The 20,280-nt window shown below is 39.1% G+C and overlaps 2 protein-coding genes and 1 pseudogene across 3 annotated transcripts in view; 2 read left to right on the plus strand and 1 right to left on the minus strand.

Annotated features, from left to right (window-relative positions):
- The window catches only part of LOC148346209 (uncharacterized), a 36,309-nt gene extending 25,696 nt beyond the window's left edge, over positions 1-10,613 (plus strand). The window contains exons 5-8 of one of the 2 annotated variants that reach the window (XR_015848232.1): positions 2,036-2,133; positions 8,527-8,574; positions 8,780-8,995; positions 9,076-10,613. The gene's annotated coding sequence lies outside the window, so the exon portion shown is untranslated. The remainder of the gene's footprint in view (positions 1-2,035; positions 2,134-8,526; positions 8,575-8,779; positions 8,996-9,075) is intronic. The other variant, XR_015848233.1, reaches the window with a different exon arrangement.
- The window catches only part of man1a1 (mannosidase, alpha, class 1A, member 1), a 200,837-nt gene that overhangs the window by 4,231 nt on the left and 176,326 nt on the right, over positions 1-20,280 (minus strand). The window contains exons 6-10 of the mRNA XM_088324634.1: positions 12,759-12,882; positions 12,581-12,674; positions 8,799-8,914; positions 1,578-1,797; positions 1,330-1,502 (exon numbers count right to left, since the gene is read on the minus strand). Of these exons, the coding sequence (XP_088180760.1) occupies positions 1,330-1,502; positions 1,578-1,797; positions 8,799-8,914; positions 12,581-12,674; positions 12,759-12,882 (727 nt within the window). The remainder of the gene's footprint in view (positions 1-1,329; positions 1,503-1,577; positions 1,798-8,798; positions 8,915-12,580; positions 12,675-12,758; positions 12,883-20,280) is intronic.
- Positions 6,697-6,866, plus strand: LOC148346211 (U2 spliceosomal RNA; annotated as a pseudogene).

The following is a 20,280-nucleotide window of genomic DNA, read 5'->3' on the forward strand; positions in this document are numbered from 1 at the left end:
AATGAACATAGAATGCTTAGTGAGCTTCCATATACAGGATTATTTTGCGATTTACAGCCAAGACGGCTGTTGGTGTGAAGCCTTGACTTTTAACTGCAGTGCAAATTGTGAGAGAGGTTCTGATTTCAGTCCAGTATACATATTTCATTTCAGAGCCATATGTACCTTATTTTCTGCACTATAAGGCACACCAGGTTATAGGGCGCACCCCCAAAAAATAGTTTTTGGTCCTATATTTTCCATACATAAAGCGCACCGGATTATAAGGCGCTACAATGGGAACGTAGACAAAACAGTCAGATAGTTCAGTCAAACTTGTTACCCCCTTAACATTCCAAAGCTCACCCAAGTTCTCTTGCAGCCATCACGTTCAATAATGATACGTAACCATGGTCTTCTCACAACCGTGAGTGTAGTAAATCCAGGAGAGTAAAATATTTACAAATACAGAATATTAAAAAAAAAAAAATTCTATGCCGTAGTGCAACCCAACCAACGTGTGATTCATCTTTTTCGGCCAATTGCAGGCCTTGTTTCGCCCATTTAGCCTATGCGAGCCTGTAAATGACAAAAAGGATCCACCCCCTTTACCTCCGAATAACATTAGCCAATAGTGACTGATTCAAATGATGATTGACACATTGGCTAGGAAATGAAACGCCGGTATATAAATCCCAGCATACACCACGGACGACTTCGCCTTCGGGGGAAAATCTAGTCGGCGGTTGCTTGCTTTAGTTGCAAGACTTTGCGACTTAATATTGATCCACATATAAGGCGCACTGTATTATAAGGCGCATGGTCAGCTTTTGAAAAAAATAAAGGATTTTAGGTGCGCCTTATAGTGCGGAAAATACGGTACTCATAAAAAAGCCATATGTTCCCAACCTACACCATACAGCAACATATAGTGGTCAAAATAATATACACTGTCTTTTTAAGTATTGTTTCGTTGGTTATTAGAAAAGCAAGAAAAAAAATTATCCCGTAAAAAAAAAATCACTCAATTGGTAAACAAATATTAATTTTTAGGGTTTTTAGCTATTTACTATGAATTCCTGACTACAAGCCCCAACATTTAAACCCTGTGGCTTCAAATACTGTGCAGCTTATTTTTATTTGTTGTCAAATAATAAACAGAGTCCCTTTAAATCATTTCTATTCGCTGCCATTCTAATAACAATGTTCGATGCTTAGTCATCAATGGGACTGAATCACTTTGAAATCATTATTTTAAATATTAAGTTGATATTTATAGCCCCACTCAATACTATTGGGATTGCTTTCCCTGTTGCTAGATGCTGTGATGTGATGTAAAGGTTGCATTACCATAACAGCCTCCCAGCCCCACTCCCTGTACTTTGGGTCGTGGGTAAACCTCCACATGTACATGTAGGTCTCGATGACTTCAGGCCGGAGGATGAAGTACTTCTCGTTTTGGCGCGTGGCTATTGCTTCCACGCCGCCGTCGAAACGGAACGCTTCAGGGCCCAGCTTTAAAGCTTACAAAGGAAAAAAACAGAACTCTCAGAATGGAAACGCCTCACTTCGACATCAAGCAGTCGGCATCCGAGTACCGGTTCTGGCGTAGGACTCGTGACAGGTCCTGGCAATCTCTGCCGCTTGCTCCATCTGGTGGCCCGTTTGGTCGCCGGGCGCTCCGTCGGCGCCGAGCGCCACCATGCCGCCAGCGAAACAGGTTAGGTGACCCATCTTGTGTTCCAGGAGGCCCCCCTTCCACTCGGCAATGTACGTCAAGCCCCCACTCGACTTCCTCATCAGGTTGCTTTCGATGGCCTGCCGGAGAAAGGTGTTTTATGTACCGTAAATTCCAGATTGCAATTAATGAATAAAAGCTGCATTCTTAACTTTAAGAAGGAAACTCAATTTTATCTTTGTGAGAGCCGCACCGCATCTTAAGCTGCATGCTTGAACTGCCATAAAAATGAACTACCGTATTGTCTGCACCATAAGGCGCACCAGATTATAAGGAACCTCATCCCCCAAAAATGGTGTTTACCCATCTGTTTTTCAGACATAAGGCATACCGGACTATAAGGCGCCTGAAATTGAGACGGCAGGACTACAGAAAGCGGTACCGTGTCTATTTGCTGCAATGCAATTGATCAGTCAGTAAGTGGTGCTCATCAAAATTGCCAAACATAGCGGGCAACAGGAATTGAACCCGAGGAGTGACACTAGACCACCAATGATACAGGCATTCGATTTTATCGAATTATCACATTATTTTTACTTGTGGTGCCTGAAACACTGGTCTCTATTGTGCGTTTTGTTCTGCGTTCTGATAGGTAAAACAGTCTCACCACTTCATCACCTGTGCATACAAAACGTTGCGGTTTAATATTTAGAATAGAATAGTATAGAATATACCTTTTTTTTGTCATTGTTACAACATGGGATATATTGTGACAACGAAATTAGACGTGGCACTCCAGGTCCACATTTTACAGTGAGGATATAAGGAAAAGAACAAAAAAGATGTTTGTACTGTCCTTATTGTATAGGCTTTGTTTTCCTCCGGAGGGGGGGGTGTATGAGGGGGTGAGGGACAGACAGAGATGGGCGGATCCAACTAGATGTTTGATCTTACTGTACACACGGTCCAGTGTTTTTTCCCTAAATTGCCCAGTCCACGTATTGAATGGATTTGGGAAGTACAGTCCTTGAACATGCCCGATTAAAGTCGCCGGCGACGATAAAAGCTCCGTTGGGGTGTGCAAGCTGCTGTTTATTGATAGCATTAATTTATACGCATGTAAAAGATTTTGTATAATATTTCAGGGTTCTTACAGCTTAGTTCAAGACTTTTTAAGCGCCTTTTGAAATCATTTTCAAGATCAAGTCAGAAAAACTCGACGGTTATGGTAGTATATCATCATAACACAGCATTGGTTCATCAATCGACGAATACTGCCGACCTCATTTGCTCAACATTGGATGCAACAGGAATAGAACCTGGACCGCGGAGATGCGACAGCCGAATCCTAACCACTAGGCCGCTATACTTGTGGAAGACAAAGGAAAATGCATAATCATCATTACACTAGTTTTACTTATGGTGCCACGTTGTACACCATTGTAATGGAGCATTGTGGTAAACAGTTCAGCCATAATAACGTTGTGCAACGTGGTACCATAAGTAAACATAGTTTGATGATAAAGTCTAATGTTGTTTCCTATGCCATCTAGATCCCTAGTGGTCTAGGGCTTACACAATGGATTTGGGATTATTAATTTTATTGTTATTTTTTCTTATTATTGGGCCAGGCCGCAAAAATTAATTCAGATATCAAACCGATCTGTGGTACAGAAAAGCCACTGACGTAAAATGTGAACCCTATGATTTTAGACGAAGGGCCAGGTTAAGCATACCGTGGAGAATAGTGCCAGAATGGAACACAATGAGGGTTTTTGTGTTGTTTACATTGGTGGTTGCCACTGTACTGGACCAAATTTTACTTGTTTGCTACGCTGATGATACAGAAAGTGAAGTTAAGCATGTTTGATTGGTAACTTCCGCTTCTGTTTAATTCAAATGTATTGATTTGAGGGTGGAAAGGTTTAAATATCATATGTTGTAAATATTGTTTTACTGTCAAACCTTCCACTTTGCTCCCTGTTATGTATTATATGAGGAATGTTGGTCAAAACATGGACTCATTTCTCTTGAAGGGCATCATAAATGTTTCCAGAAGTCACAGAGGTGTTTTGTTTTTTTACAGTTCATGTGCTTCGGACATCGGCAACTGGATATTTATTTCAGTGCTCCAAAAATATAAAAATATTAAGCCGCACTGTATTTAAAGCTGCAGCGCTTAAAATGTGAGGAAAAAAAACACCAAGTCTGGAATTTCACACTGTAAAGTACACACGAGTTTCTTCAACCAAAGTAAAACGCTCATCGACTTTTTATCTTCTCTCAATAGATAGATCACTTTTAATCCCCAAGATCAAAAGAGATTAGGGAAAAAGTATCTCCTCAAGATTAATGTTGCGTTCAAGATGCCGCGATGACGACAAGAGCGCGCAAGCAAATTAATCCGTACGGTTTTGTCATGCGAACGCATGCTAGGTTATGCTAGCGTGCCCGCATCTGCTCCATCTCTCACGCTGCAGCAACATTGCGCGTTTCACCGTGAAAGAACTCATGATTACTCAAGAGCGATGCGGAGACGTGCGTTAATGTATGAAGATGATGATTATACGCTCATGTGCTTTTTCATAATTTTACATATGGTACCGCTGGATGAGGGGATTTCCCATGAAGAAGTTTGAGGAACAAGGTTCCACTTCTCTTTGCGGCTTAAATAAAAATCTAATTTTAAAAGAACATGTGACATTGGACAGCACGGCGGCGCAGTGGTTAGCGCGTGTGCGGCACAGTTCTGAGGTCGTGGGAACCTCCTGCGTGGGTTCAAATCCAGCTCCAGACTTCCTGTGCGGAGTTTGTATGTTCTCCCCGTGCTTGCGTGGGTTTCCTCCGGGCACTCCGGTTTCCTCCCACATTCCAAAAACATGCATTTCAGGTGAATTGGCTGGTCCAAATTGTCCCTAGGTGTGAATGCGCGAGTGAGTTGTCTGTCCCCGTGTGCCCTGCGATTGGCTGGCAACCAGTTAAGGATGTCTCCTGCCCACTGCCCGATGATTGCTGGGATGGGCTCCAGCACCCCCGCGACCCTACTGAGGATAAGCGGTGCAGCTGATGAGATGTGACATTGGACAGCACGGCGGATCAGTGGTTAGCGCGTGTGCGGCACAGTTCTGAGGTCGTGGGAACCTCCTGCGTGGGTTCAAATCCAGCTCCAGACTTCCTGTGCGGAGTTTGTATGTTCTCCCCGTGCTTGCGTGGGTTTCCTCCGGGCACTCCGGTTTTCTCACACATTCCAAAAACATGCATTTCAGGTGAATTGGCCGGTCCAAATTGTCCCTAGGTGTGACTAAGCGAGTGAGTTGTCTGTCCCCGTGTGCCCTGCAATTAGTTGGCAACCAGTTCAGGGTTTCCCCTGCCCACTGCCCGGAGATGGCTGGGACGGGCTCCAGCCCCCCCGCGACCCTAATAAGGATAAGCGGTACAGCTAATGAGATGAGATGTGACATTAATTTGGCATGTGGGTGTATCGGCACCAGATATTTGCCATTTTTAAATGACAAAACTGTAACATAACACTGTCCTGTTGTCATTGAGCGCAATGTTCTTGATAGAAGTCATTTAGTGTAGAAGAATCATGCGCAAATAATCTATTCACAACCGTTATTTATTCTAGTGTTTTTCAACCGCAGCACAGTAATTGTCGTACTGAGGTAAATTCTCCAATTTGTGTGTCTGTACGGTCTAGCGGTCTTCCATTTGGATTTACTTACCTGGATATGCACCAGCGCTGACTGTTTGAATTTGTTTCAATGAAAGGAATGTCCCTTAGCTCAAAAAAGGTTGAAAAACACTTGGTTTATCAGGTAACAAAACTGAGCTAATTAGAATCGAATAATCTTTAAATGGTAACCTCAGTCAGGTTGTCCAAAAAAAAAAAACTAGCACGGAAAATGTCGAAATCGCAATACTGGTCTAAAATCGTTTCCCCCAAATTACGCAGCCCTATTGCCTACTTTTGTTTTTGGTAATTACTGCACAGTTTTTGTGAATCCTATCAATTTCATTCACTTCTCAAATATCACTTCATTTGTCTGCTATAAGATATTTAACGGCAATTGCTGATCCCAACAACCCACGATTTATAAAGGGAAATCTTGAAAATGATCAGGGGTTCCCAAACGTTTAAATACAATTTTGTAATTATACCGTAAATTCCGGACTATAAGCCGCTACTTTTTTCCCAAATGTTCAGCCCTGCGGCTTATTCAGTGAAGCGGCCAATTTATGGAATTTTTCTAACTGCCACCAGCGGCGCTAGAGTATTAAGGTAAGATTAACACCAGTAGAAAATGGGCGCCAAGAAAGACAGCAACCTATAAGCATTCATTGTCTGTAAAGTTAAGATACGTTCCGATAATGAGGAAGACGTTATGTGGAGGAAGTTAAGGACGACCTACCGTGAATTTCACAATTACGGGATCCTTTTTTTTTTAACAGGCACGTTTGCTGCATTGCAAGCGTGTTCCTAGTAGCGTTTTGCTACCCTTCACAGACACGGTTTGGGATGAAAGTTATATTATTATTATTAAAGCTTTGAAAACTCTCTCGGTGTACCGTCTTTCTTCGTAAATATGTGTAACCATGTATAATATGTATTTGCAACTGTATATATTTGTAATGTATTTATTTTAGAGATTTATTCTTGTTATGTGTTCTACGGACGAATCAAAAAGAAGGGGCGGAGCACACGCGGGCTGATGGGAATTGGGGTAAAGCTGAGTTACCGGTAGATCTGTCTGTTGTCACAGCGGATAATAGTGGATATATATTTTTGCCACCCTTAACTTTGGAAATATACATTTTGTTTCCTTGGATTACTTTCAACGGGACCCGGACTTTACAAGTTTGCATCATACGTTAATTACGGGTATCATTTTCCGTGTATGCCAATTGCGACTCTAGGATTGTCTACTATCAATGCAGTTAAAGCTAGGACCTAATCTTTACCGTTTGAGCTAGGACCTTATCAAGGCTGTGGAGCTAGGACCTTATCTTTACCGTTGAAACTAGGCTGTAAAGCTAGGACTTTATCTTTACCGTTTGGTAGAGAATACCTTGTCTTTGCCTTCCGCCTTGTGATGTCACAAAGCTATGATCTTTGATTTTTGCAACTCGGAGATGGCATAGGAGCTTGCTCTGTCCACTCCACGCAACGGCCCGGTATTGCAGTACCTCCGGGAACGGTGCATTCGCAATGATCGCAGCAAGGCTTTAAGGCTAGGACCTTAGCTTGGCTTTTTGGCTGAGAGTAAGTGTCCCGGCTCCTAGGCTTTGTAGCGTATTATGAACTGACCGATAACGGATAATGGATAATGATTTATGAACAAGCTAAATAACCTTTAAAACCCCTTAAAACCCCCCCCTACAATCGTGGAGCTTACAGCCCGGTCTGGGTTAAACTTGTGATTGTGTCACATGCGGGCGCACGCGGCTTATACATGGGTGCGGCTTGCGTAAGAACAAAAGCAGCAGATCTCTCAAAAAATGGTGGGTGCGGCTTATAATCAGGTGCGCTCTATAGTGCGGAATTTACGGTATATTTGGCAGCTCTACTACAAAACAAATTTAATAATGTGCTCCCGCAGATACAATCATGACATGTTACAATGTGATGCATCTCGACGTTTGGAGCGTGTGTGTTCATTTTTGTGTATGAGAGGCTGTTTGAGAAGTAATTCATACTTGCTTTCACATTTAACATCGTTCTCTCCCATATGCACAACTATACTCTTATACACAGTCATGCCCACACACAAACACTACTATACTGTCTAATAAACACCACTATACTCACACACACACTATATTATACCTACACACACATAATACCATACTCCCCGACACACAACTATAGACTCTCCCACCCACACACACAGTATTATTCTCTTTCAACCAACACTTCTATTCTTTCTCACTCACCATTAGATTCAAGATGTCATGGATTTCTTGAAGAGTTTTACATATTAGCCATGTTTTTTTTTTAATTGATGTTGACTATGTTTTGGGGCAGCACAGCGGCGCAGTGGTTAGCGCGTGTGTGGCACAGTTCTAAAGTCATGAGAACGAACCACCTGTGTGGAGTGTGCATGTTCTCCCCATGCTCGCGTGGGTTTCCTCCCACATTTCAAAAACATGCATGTCAGGTTAATTGGCCGGTTCAAATTGTCCCTAGGTGTGAATGAGTGAGTTTTCTGTCTCTGTGTGCCCTGCGACTGGCTGGCAACCAGCTCAGGGTGTCCCCCGCCCACTGCCTGAGGACTGCTGAGATGGGCTCCAGCACCCCTTGGGCCCTACTGAGGATAAGCAGTGAAGATAATGGATGGACTACGTTTTAACTTCTCAAGGTTTCTTATTTTCCCTTATGCTGAAGTGTTTGAGTTTTTCCTTGCCTGCTTCCCTGTTTCAGATCAGGGGATAGTATAATTGTGACCTGTGCAGTTCTTTGAGACGTTTTATGATTAAGGTTTTAACAAATAAATGTTACTTGACATTCAAATTTCTATTACTATAGGGTTTTTTTTCACACATAGAGTAATGTTCACGTCACCTCTCTGTGTTAACCAAGGGGATGAACACTGATCTTTGTTTATATGTTGAGTTGCTCCAATTATAGTGGTATATGTAAGAGAGTATAGTAGTCAGGGTTGGGTAGGGTTACTTTAACTTGATTACTTTCAATGACTTAGATTACTCCAATACCAAATAGGCTAATAAAAGACAAAAAAGAAACTAAATATGAATAAAATTACTAAGTTTTGTGCAGACTTGGGGAGTAACGGAACACATGGAACTGCAAAAATGATGTTGGCAAGCTGTTTGGATTGATTTTCATTTTGTTTCTGTCGCATTTTAAGTTAGTTTTGCCGGAGATCAAAGCCAGGAGAGAAAGCTTACCACGTGTTGTGAGTCATCATTTCATTCATATTTATTTGAATAAGTGGTATATGTGAGCGAGTGTACTAATGTGTGTGAGACTATAGTAGTACGTGTGAGAGAGTATAGTAGTGTTTGTGCATTGAAATGACTGTGTTTGTTTGAGAGTATAGTTGTGCATGATGTTATATATGATGTCTCATCCCGTTAAAATATGATTTCCCTCTCCGACAGCCATATTTGTGTGTGTTACCTGCAAGGCGTCATAATACATCCTCCTGGCCTCGTCGTCCGTCTTGTCAGACATGAGCCAAGCTTTGAGCAAATACTCGTAAAAGCTGTCACCAAGGCCGCCCACCGACACATGATCTGCAACACGAGCAGCGCTCACATTAACTTCCTTCTCTTTTCTCACACTCGGCAGCATCACCCTCATCCGACACGGAGACGGTAAGATTACAAAAATGGCAAAACCCGATCAAACGCGGTGTAGTGTGGGAAAAAAAGCTATGGCTGTTGTGTGCGTGCAGGGATTAGAGTGTGTTGAGGGAGAGAAGGTGTCAGGGACATAATAACGACGATAAGGGAACAAGGAGATATAAAAAGGTGATCTTTTGTCATTTTTTTTTAATTAAAAAACTTTTCATTACCTGGCCTTGGCTTTGCATATATTTCAATTAGAACAATATTGTAGGTTCTTATTAAGAAATAATAGTTATTCCATGACTTATGTCGGTTTCTAATCAGTGAACGGTAAAATGCTTTTGAGACTTTTTGGGATAAAGGGCTATACAAATAAACATGACTTTGTTTTTCTGTGAGGAAATAATTCAGATTGTTTTCCTGTTTTAGTTTTTACATTATTATTTTTTTGAAAATGGCTGCAGCTTCAAATGGCAACAATTTAAAAGAGAAAATAAAATAAAGTTTGTACACATGGCCAAATTCAAGGACTTTCAAAGCCATTTTTTCAATTTCAATAAAAGGAGAAATCTGGTATGAATTATATTTTGCAGATCTACAAATATATCTGCAGTTTACATTTGCAATTTTTTCTCTTGGCTGTGTTTTTATTATCAAATGTTTTTTAGATCTTAAAATAGTGAATATATTTGTGGATCTGTTTACAGTTTGTGTGTAAACATTTGAGATAAGTCTAACCCTACATTCAGTAGGTAGTGGGTAAAAATAATAGTAATACGTAGCTTACATTTTCAGTTGCAGAAAGTCATTCCCATTACAATGTACCACTGGGAAACACTACCTTAATTGTTTGCATGGCCCGTAACAAATGTCCATAATTGATACATAACATTTGCACGAATACACATTTCATAGTGTCCTGCTTAGGTGTAGTATGCACCTGTCCTCTTGGGTGTGACTAGTAAGGGGAGGTTAAGCTTCATAGGACAATGCCGTACAAACTAATGCCAGCTGCAGTTAATCATGAAGAAAAAAGAAATGCAATGGTCGACGTCATTATGAGCAGACTTGTTCAGAAACATGGCAACAATTTTAAGCATTTACAGCCGCTTCATCCAAAATGTAAGCACTTTTCAATCCTTGAAAAAAGCATTTTCAAAGATTTCAAGCACCTATACAAACCCTTTCTAAAAAAATATGCCCAGCTAACAATTTAATAAAAAGTAACAAACTAAGATAATTGTAAAAATATACAATAATACGAAACAATGTAGTTAAAATGTCATGGTATGCTGTGTGAACAGATAAGTCTAACAAAATAAGACCAATTCAAATAAATACATTCCAAAATGCATGTTTGTATGACAGTACATGTTTTTGCTTACTATTTTAATCAATATATTTTTTAACCAAGTTTTTCTACCAGTAGGTGGCACTTAATAAAGAAAATAAAGTCCTTTAGTACAGTTTAGTATGAAATAAAATTTAATGAACACACAGGAAACCTAAATAACACACCATTGTGACCGTATTAATGTGATGGTGCTTTTTCACATGGTTAGCGAGAATGCAAAACGATACGAATACAAATCCATTTTTAGCTATGGTGCCATGTTAAAAGAAACGAAGAGAGTGACAGATGCTCTAAATAGAGCATGATGAAATAATTTGACTAACCAAAGACGAAAGCTACTTTAAATACCGACAGTTGCAGATGCTTCACCACAGATGTAGAAGCCAGCAAAGTATTTTTTTTTTATTAGACACCCCGAGGTCATAAATCATTCAGCTAATGCATTTCAATGGTAATTATGTAATAAGCCAAATAAGCATTAGAGCAACTTTTTGGGTTGCCGTCCCGCGGATTGAACGTTGCCTTTTCAAGTCGGAACAACAAAAACATCCGATTCAATTTGTGCAAAACGTTCACTGTGAATTATTAGAACAGATGAATATTTTAGTGTCAGACCAAAAAAGAAATCACTATTTAAAATAGATTAAACATTTTGACTGCATGCCCCCCTCGTGTCTCTACGAATACTTAATAAGGAAAAAAAAAAATCCCGTTTTCTTTTCAACTTTTAGTGACAGATTCAGAATTTGTGAGGTTTTTCTGCACAGTCCTCTCCCTTTCTCCTTGCAAGTTTAAAATTAATTTATTTCTTCTCTCTTGGCTTGGGGGGCCCTAAACATTGAACTTATCATGTTTCAACTGTAAGTAGCTGAATAAGAAATGTCTTTATAGAAACTAAAAATGGGGACCCCATTAAAAACAAAGTTTCAAATCCATTTAAATCATTATTTATTGTGATGGTATGATTGGCTGCATTTAGCAGAAATAAATTATATGCAGGACTGTGTCATAAAATTTGAATGTTCTGATAACGTTCTTAATTTCTTGCAATTTAAAAACAAACTGAATTGTCATATGTTCTGGGTTTATTTTCTATTGATTGAAATATTCCAAGTTCTTTTTTTTTGTCTGTTTTATTGCTGATTACGAAACTCGAATATCCAATCTCAATACAGTAATCCCTTGTTTTTTAGGGGGTCATGTTCCAAAAATAACCTATTATATGCTGAAACCAAAGAAAATACCCTTTTTTTACAGGTTCAAGTATTTGTTTAACATAGTGCTTTAAAAACGTTAACTACCGTCAAATATTATTTAAGCGGGGAGAGGGTTTAACCAATCAGAATGCAGAACACAATGCAAATCTGCAAAGTAGCAAAAATGTGAAAAGTAAACCGCGTTACAGTGAGGGATTACTGTATTAGAATAGAATGAAAAAAATATACTATAAGACAGCAACTTTTCAGAAAACAGCCCAGATTTGGTAAACTGAAAATGTGTGATGGCCGACTATTCAGGCTAGGAGTCTTTAATAAATTCACCCACCGTGAAAGGTTTGCAGTGCTTGCAATTAACGCCGCGACCTCGTAGATTGCCTTTGTAGCATTTTTATTTGACTGGCAGGGTCTTGTGATAAAGCGCTGTCATGCCGTCAAAACAGCTTCCAGTTGCTTCACCTTTTCACAGCGTTTGTTTCCAGTTAGCTTTTTGTTTTGAGATTATATTCTTTGAAAACAGCCTCAATCTCTTGGCAAATTAGGCGGACGCAGTTGTTTCGGATTTGGGTGAAGAAAATACTCCAATTTACACTGGCCCCCACAGTCAACTTTCCTTGTTTTATTTACAGTCGCCCTGTTGTAAATGGGGTGGGCTAAAATTTACACAGAAAGCCAAGGACAAGGAGGCAAAAGGGCTACTGCCATCTGTTGTAATGGTAATTTTCTTTTGATACAAATTTATTTTTATATATTTTTTATATTTATTAAAAAATTCTAATCACAAGCGGTAACTGGGCTACATGCAGGACTTTGGACATGCCTGCTGTAAGCAATATTTAGAAAATGCTTTTACTATTTCAGTTAACTTGTATCCAGACTATATGACATTTTTAATTGCAAGACATAAAGACCTTTATCACAATACTCCAATTTTCTGAGACTGTCCTGAATATATCATTTTTTTACTTTTCTGCTACATGAACATTAATAAAAAATGTGTAATTGTTAAAAAAAAAAAAAAAAAAAAAGCATGGCACTTACGTTGACCCCATTGGCCACTGTTGGGGTTCAAGTAGTTGGGGTACAGTCCCTGAGGTTTATCCAAGCGGTTTAGAACTTTGCGGATGTTCATGACCTATGAAAACAAAATACACTTTTTGATGCACCAAGGTAAATCATGTCTTGGACGAAAAAAACTACCCGTTGTGTTCCTTCGTACCTTGTGAGCAAATTCAGGATTTCCCGACAATTTGCTGAGGTGCATAAACTCCAAATGCAACGTTCCGTATTCGGCCAAGATGCTGCTGCCGCCGGATGCCCACGGCCAGTTGCGACCGATTCCACTGAACAGAACCACAAAGATACAAAAATAGATCAAATATATCTAATTATTAGATTGGTCCAACTTTGGAGTTTGTTTTGTACGAAATATTTCAGGTTGTTCTAAACTCGGTGCAGATTTTGGGCTTGTTTTGTACGACACCACCCAATTTTAGGGAGGTTGTTTTGAGCACATTGATACTGTTATTTTAACCAATTGGCATTTGAATTGAGATATCCACTGGCACAAAAAGACCTAATTTTGGGTGTGTGTGTGTCGTTAAATGAAAAGACCTTTGGTTCAATAAAACCCTTTGTTTTGGAAAATGACTACAGTGATACCTCTACTTACGCACGACTACGTACGAATTTTTTTAGGTTACGAGCAAACAGTGTAAAAAAAATTACCTCGGGGTACACATTTTTTTCCAGGATACGAATAAACAGAGCAGTTTTTCGGTGCTCCGCAGTATGCGTGAGCGCCGGCATGCTCTTGTGTCTACCGCTTCTTTGTGTCCACTCTCGGCCCCATTCCCACTCTGTGGTACTGTACTCTACTATATGCTAGCGATACGAAACATTAACGATGGACCCCAAGAACGACATTCGGAAAAGTTAACAGCAGGGAGAAAAGAAACTGACAAGAGTTTTTCTGGACATGGCAACAAAGCAGGAAATAATTGAACGGTATGAAAAGGGGGATGCGTATTTGTGATGTCGGCAAAAATTCTACGATCGCTACGATATTAAACAGAAGGAAGCGCTAAAATACTTCCCACCATCTCTATCCTTCAGCCCATGGACCAACACGTCATCGCAAACTTTAAAAAAACTACACAAAACACCTGTTCAGGAGGTGTTTTGACATTACTGAAGACACACAGCTTACCCTACGTGAGTTTTGGAAGGGGAACTTTGACAATGTTGTTTGCCTCAATATAATTAACATGGCCTGGCAGGAGGTGACCAGATGTAACCTTAATGCAGCCTGGAGAAAACTTTGGCCTGATAATGTTCCCCGGCAAGAAATTGAGGAGTTCGAGGTCGGAGAATGAAGTGGACACAATCATTTCACTGGAAAAGGACATGGGTCTCGATGTGGATGAAATTGATATAAATGAACTGATACTGGGGCATAATGAGGAGCTTTCAACAACAGAGCTGCAGGAATTGGAGGCGATGCAACACACCGATGTGCAGGAGGACTTCAGAGACAACACACCAATCAGTTCTTCCGCCAAAATTAAAGACATCTTGGCAAAATTGCATGAATTTGTGGAACTTCATCACCCAGAAGAAGTTTTCACTAGTCTGGCTATTGCTCATTATGATTAGGTCTGCCTCGCACATTTCCGAGGGATTGTCTCCGAGTTGCAAAAGCAGACGTCATTGGATCGGTTCTTCAAGAAACAGGACGCAAAATACACTGCTGAGAACCGGTAAACAAATAGGGCCAGTTAAAAAGTAAGAGAATATTTTTATTTTTTACTTTATTTTTTGATTTGTTACATTGTGCGCCTCTTGTTTTAAGTTTTTTGTGTGGTATTGTAATTTTAACTTGTATATGTTTCATGTTCTGATGCTTTTTTTATGAAAAAACAAACACTGTTGCATTTCTTGGAACGGATGAGCAAATTTACATTCAAAAGGCGCCTCTACATACAAATTTTTCAGGTTACAAATCTACTCCCGGAACAAATTAAATTTGTAAGTAGAGATACGACTGTATTTTGGGAGTTGATTAAAGTGACTTTTCTTAACAAAATGAACTTTTTTCTTATTATTTTAGGGGACAAAATACACTTTTGCCACTTTATTTTACCCTTTTAGATTAAAAGAAAAGGGGATTTCTGGAGTCCAATGCAAAAATGATACATACAAACCCCCCTTTCCATGTTAATTTTACTTGACAGTTATCACTACTTTGATTGCTAATATATACAGAATAATGATAAACACATCTACAGAATGCTTTTTGTTTGTGTGGAAATTGATGCACTTTGATGCTTTTGAAGCTAATTCTGTGAAATTGGACCTCTGATTCTGCGTCAATACCAGTCCGGCAGAAAATCCATCCCCCCAAAAAAAGAAATGGTAGAAACAGTACACCCAAAATCAAGCCCTTTTCCAATTTCTCCTGTACCATAAAAAAAAAAAAAATCCGATGTGAATCATTTAATTTGCAGAGCCACAAATTCATCTCGTCATTGACGTATGCAATTTTTACTATTGCTTGTGCGACAATCAAGACAAATTGTTTTTAGATCTTGAATAAATCTTAAATATACTTGTTTTTGAGACAAATCTCCCCTATAGGTGTTGGGTAAAAAACACAGTATTATGTAGCTTATATTTTAAGTAGCAAGAAGTTCTTCCCATTACAATATACCACTGAGAAACGCGACCTTAATTGTTTGCATGGCTCATTAAAAATGTCCATAATTGTAACATAATCCTTGCACTAATACATATTTTATAGTGCCATGTTTAGGTGTAACAATTTACTTCTCCGCTTGGGCACAACCCGTAAGACAATACCACACAAACTAATACCAGTTATAATTAAGCATGGTGGGCGAAGGAATGCAACGGCAAAGCGAAGCCACCAGAGAGCACTGTTGGCATCATTATTCAGCAGGCTTGTTGAGAATCACGTCAACAATTTCAAGCATTTACAAGCACTTCACCTAAAATTCAAGCATGCATTTTCGAGGATTTCAAGCACACGTACAAATGCTGAGAGCGATTTTTTTTTGTACTCAACAGTTACTACTTAAATCACTCACATATGTATATATCTATCTATCTACCTTGGTCATATCCCTCAAGAGGGATGACTGACAGCAAGACACACACATACAAATACAAAGAAAATAAAAGGGAAATAAATAGCAAAAAAAAAAAAACACAAAAATTTTTGGACCACCCAATTGCCCAAACACCCAAACAAGTTGGGCACCTCGGCACCCAAGTTGGTCATGCTTTCGTCCCTCCAGATGAAAAGGGACACCAGAAAGCGGCCATGTCACTCGGGTCAGGGTGACGCAACACACTCTTTTGTTCAACAGCGGGGCCCGACAGCTTTTACTGGTTTACCCCTGCCGCATCATACGGGTGCCCAGCCCATCCTTAAGAACGCGTCCACAATCCCACTATCCTTTCACAACACCTCTCAACTCCTTTCTGTCACCAACAAGAGCTCTAGCTTCCGTTTTATATATATACATATATATATATATATATACATATATATATATATATATATATATATAGATAGCAATGATAAATCTACAGTGCTTTTCGTTTGTGTGGAAACTGATGCACTTTGATGCTTTTGAAGCTAATTTGGTGGTGCTGGTTCTGCGTCAATACCATTGTGGCAGAAGATCCACCCCAAAAAACCGAAAAAAAAAATAAAAAAAATGGGAGAACATTCTTTGTTTGAAGGGTCGATGTGAAAGGGATGTCAACAGACAGACCAAGTTTTGCTGGGAACTATACAAGAGGCCAACAAAGAAGAAGCCGGAGCTAATTAGGAGGCATCCGTCAAAAATATTTCTAGTGTAAAAACGCTTAAGAAATTTTTTCCCCCCTTCAAAGATCAGATAATATATTTCCTACAAGAAAGTTAAGAGAATAAGTGCAATTTCACTCTCACTCAGTTACCAGTTTCACGTCAACGCCTTTTCTCTTTTATAACTCTTTTAATTTCCACTCAGAAAAGCTTGGTCTATATGACTCAATTCCACTCGGTTTCTTCAATCTGGACTTGAAAAATAAAATCATTGACTTTCAATTAATTTAGGTGGCTACGTTTAAACTGAACCATTAAACGCTTAGCTTTCTTTCTCGAAAATCAACAATTGAAAAGCTTCGAAATGATCTCCGAGCGTAATAGGTTAGCGCTTTCATGTAAAAATTATTGTTACAATAACACTTTATGAACCCATACCAGGGTTCGTGCGGGTGCTTAAAATCCTTGAAAATGTTTCAATCACGATGATGTGTTTTTAAGGATTAAAATGTTTTTGAATTTTAAGCAACTGCTTGTAAATGCTTGCAATCGTTGCCATGTTTCTCAACAAGTCTGCTTAAAAATGATACCGACACTGCTCTCTGGTGGCTAAGCTTTTCCATTGCATATTTTCTTACCCCGTGACTAACGGCAGCTGGTATTAGTTTGTATGGCATGTCCTATGAAACGTCATTGCCCCCTATGGGTCACTCACAATTGGACAGAAGCAAACTACACCTAAACAGGGTACCATGAAATGTGTATTTGTGCAAGCATTACGTATGGACATTTATTACTGACTGCAAAAAATCATTTACACAATGACGGAGGTACAATAACACTTTTTAAAACTGATATCAGGGTTTTTATGGGTGCTTGAAATCCTTAAATACGTGAAAAGTGCTTGTCTCGTGGTTGACGTGCTTGCAAACGCTTGAATTTGTTGCAACGTTTGTGCACGTGTTAAAAATCCCTGAAAATGCTTGAAGTTGAATGTCGTGTTTTTAATTATTGAAAAGTGTTAGGTTAACCCCAACACTTGTAATAAAACCTGCACTCAAAGACACAGAGACGTGAGTATAACTTACTTGCAAGGAGAATGACCGGAGACTGCCCTTACAGTCTACCAACTCACTCTAAAACAGTCTCCGTTGTCCTTGCTTTTTTATTGTATTAGGAACGCCCTAGTTTACACAAGGTCTCTTCTGCTAAAGGGAGGGGAGTGAGAAAAAAAAAAACAGTCGAGACCTGTTTTCACAACAACATGTTATCGTATCAACAATATTACTACTAATGAACTAGGCGAGAATGGCACACTAAGCAAGAATGGCACACAGTATGCAACAGTAGAATAACATATTTACAGTTTAAATCCATCAAAAAGTGCTTGAATTTTGGGTGAAGTGCTTGAAAATGTTCGAACTCGTTGCCGCATTCAATCTGAGGAAATGTTTTTGTACCACATATTTTTGTTCATTTGAGAATATTTGAGCAAAATAATACAAATAAAATATAAAAATGTCTGCTCATTTCAAGTATTATTTAAAAATAATTCACTGTTTGAATTATCCTAAAATTTGAATCTAAAAAAATCATAGTGTATATACCAAAATTTTATTCAAAGATATGTAATATCTTCCCCCCCTTTTTTACAAAATCATATCAAGATTAAAGATGGGGTGCGTAGTTTGAGGGGTACTTAAGTTGAAAGTAGATATTTTTTTCTATTCAGTATGTGTTAACGATGCCCAACTAAGTTTAAAGAGCCTTTATACATGTTTTCACAGCACATAACTGCTTTTATCATCAGTATTCTGAAGGAGTGAGGTTATAACAACCTTTGGACCTCAGTATGCTCTTTAAATTTCCCTACGGGGATGAATAAAGTATCTATCTATCTATCTATCTATCTAATGCTACATGCCGACATTTCTTGTGTAAATATTGTGTAAATTATAACTATAACCTTATCCTCTTTGTTTTATAACCTTATCTTTTATGTTCCTTTATCTTCTTGTTTTTTTTTTTTACCTCTGTGAATGTGTGAAACTGGAGTGTCATGCCCAATTTGGTTGTCACAATATGTTAACCCATTTTATAACAATGACAATAAAGGTCTATTCTATGTTTATAGCCATGTTCGGCACTGAATGAGTTAACGTGGAGAACAACTTAACGTCTGGTAGTGAGAAAGTTTGAATGGGGGAAAAAATAGCCACAGGCAACCAAACTTTCCATCTGGAAGTCACGCTGACATTAGAAAAGGCATTAAAACGTTAACTTCCGGCCTTAAAAGTTCATCGGCCGAGTGAAAAGGTTCCCATTACTCGGCATGTGTCGGCTTTTGCTCAAACGCGCTCCCCGATGGTTTGAAAAAATAAATAAATAAAAATGAAAGTGAACCGATTCGCTGCCAGCTGCTTTCAAAGAAGACTTTTTTGCTATGTTGCCACCGTTTTTAAAGAATTTTGATTGATCTTGACCCACAAAATACTGTCGGGTGTGATAAGGACTTCACAAATAAATGTGACGTGACTTGATAAGCGTTGCATTGACTTCTTTGGAAGGCAAAAAACAAATCTTTGGTGAAAATAAATATAATAAGAGCTCAAGTATAAATCATTTGTGATGGTGCGGCTGCCAGTTGCCTAAGATCTTTTTTCAAAAGTATTCTGTGTTTTGTATATAAACAATTTGGAAATACAAAAATATTACCGTAAATTCCGGACTATAGAGCGCACCTGATTATAAGCCGCACCCACCACATTTTAAGAGGAAAACTGATTTTGTACATACACAAGCCGCACCCGTATATAAGCCGCATGCGCCCACATTTAAACATGTAACACAAACACAAAATTAACCCAAACCTGACTCCAAGTCCCGCGATTGAAACTAAATGTCCTTCATTAAAGTCCACAGTCCAAAAATCACAGCCGGCAAAATGAACGGAAAATGATACCGGTACTTAAGGTTTGATGCAGACCTGCAGAGTCCGGGTCCCGTTAAAAGTAATCCGAGGAAACAAGTGTATATTTCCAAGGGTAAGGGCGGGAAAAATATATCAGATGAACACATTTACTTACGCAACTCCTTTTTCTTTAACCAACTTTTTACCCCCTCTTCTTTCCATGTGCCACTTAAACTCGGCACCCCACGTTTGTTCCGCCCCTCATTTTTCGTTCATCCGTGCAAAACATATCAGAATAAGTCTCTAAAATAAATACATTACAAAAATATACAGTTGCAAATACATATTGTACATGGTTACACATATTTACAAAGAAAGACGGTCCACCGAGAGAGTTTTCAAAGCTTTAATAATAATAACATAGCTTTGACAGGGCAGTTAATGGTAGCAACACTCGAGCGCCGCTAGCGGCCGTTAGAAAAATGACATAAATTGGCCGCGTCACTGAATAAGCCGCAGGGTTGAAAGTTAGGGAAAAAAGTAGCGGCTTATAGTCCGGAATTTACGGAACTTATAATTTTACATAATAAATGCTGTTCTTTGTGATATATATCAGTAAATGGAAGATAAATTTGATGTAGCAAAATTCTAATGTAAGCACTACTCTATTTGAGTATCGTATTGTTGAGTACTTTTACCATGTGGTCGTTATCGAGTCTCTACATTGTTCCAAGTGGTGATTTACTGCCATGAGTCTTATTAAAACGCCTTGTGTCTTATCAACAGGCCTCATACCTCTTTCATGGCCAAGTCCAAGCACTATTTAAGGACTTTCAAAGCCAATTTTCCAATTTTATACAAACTAATGCCTTCTACCGTCACTAGCAATGTTCCCTGTAATTTTCCACGGGTCTGAGCGTTCACACAAAGTCGGTGAGCAACGCTTGAAACAACAGTGAGCAACAGCAATCCCAAGTGTGGCAAGATAATTCATTA

The sequence above is a fragment of the Urocampus carinirostris genome, chromosome 20, assembly GCF_059441175.1.
Source record: "Urocampus carinirostris isolate Australia breed hairy pipefish chromosome 20, RoL_Ucar_1.0, whole genome shotgun sequence".
Lineage (NCBI taxonomy): Eukaryota > Metazoa > Chordata > Actinopteri > Syngnathiformes > Syngnathidae > Urocampus > Urocampus carinirostris.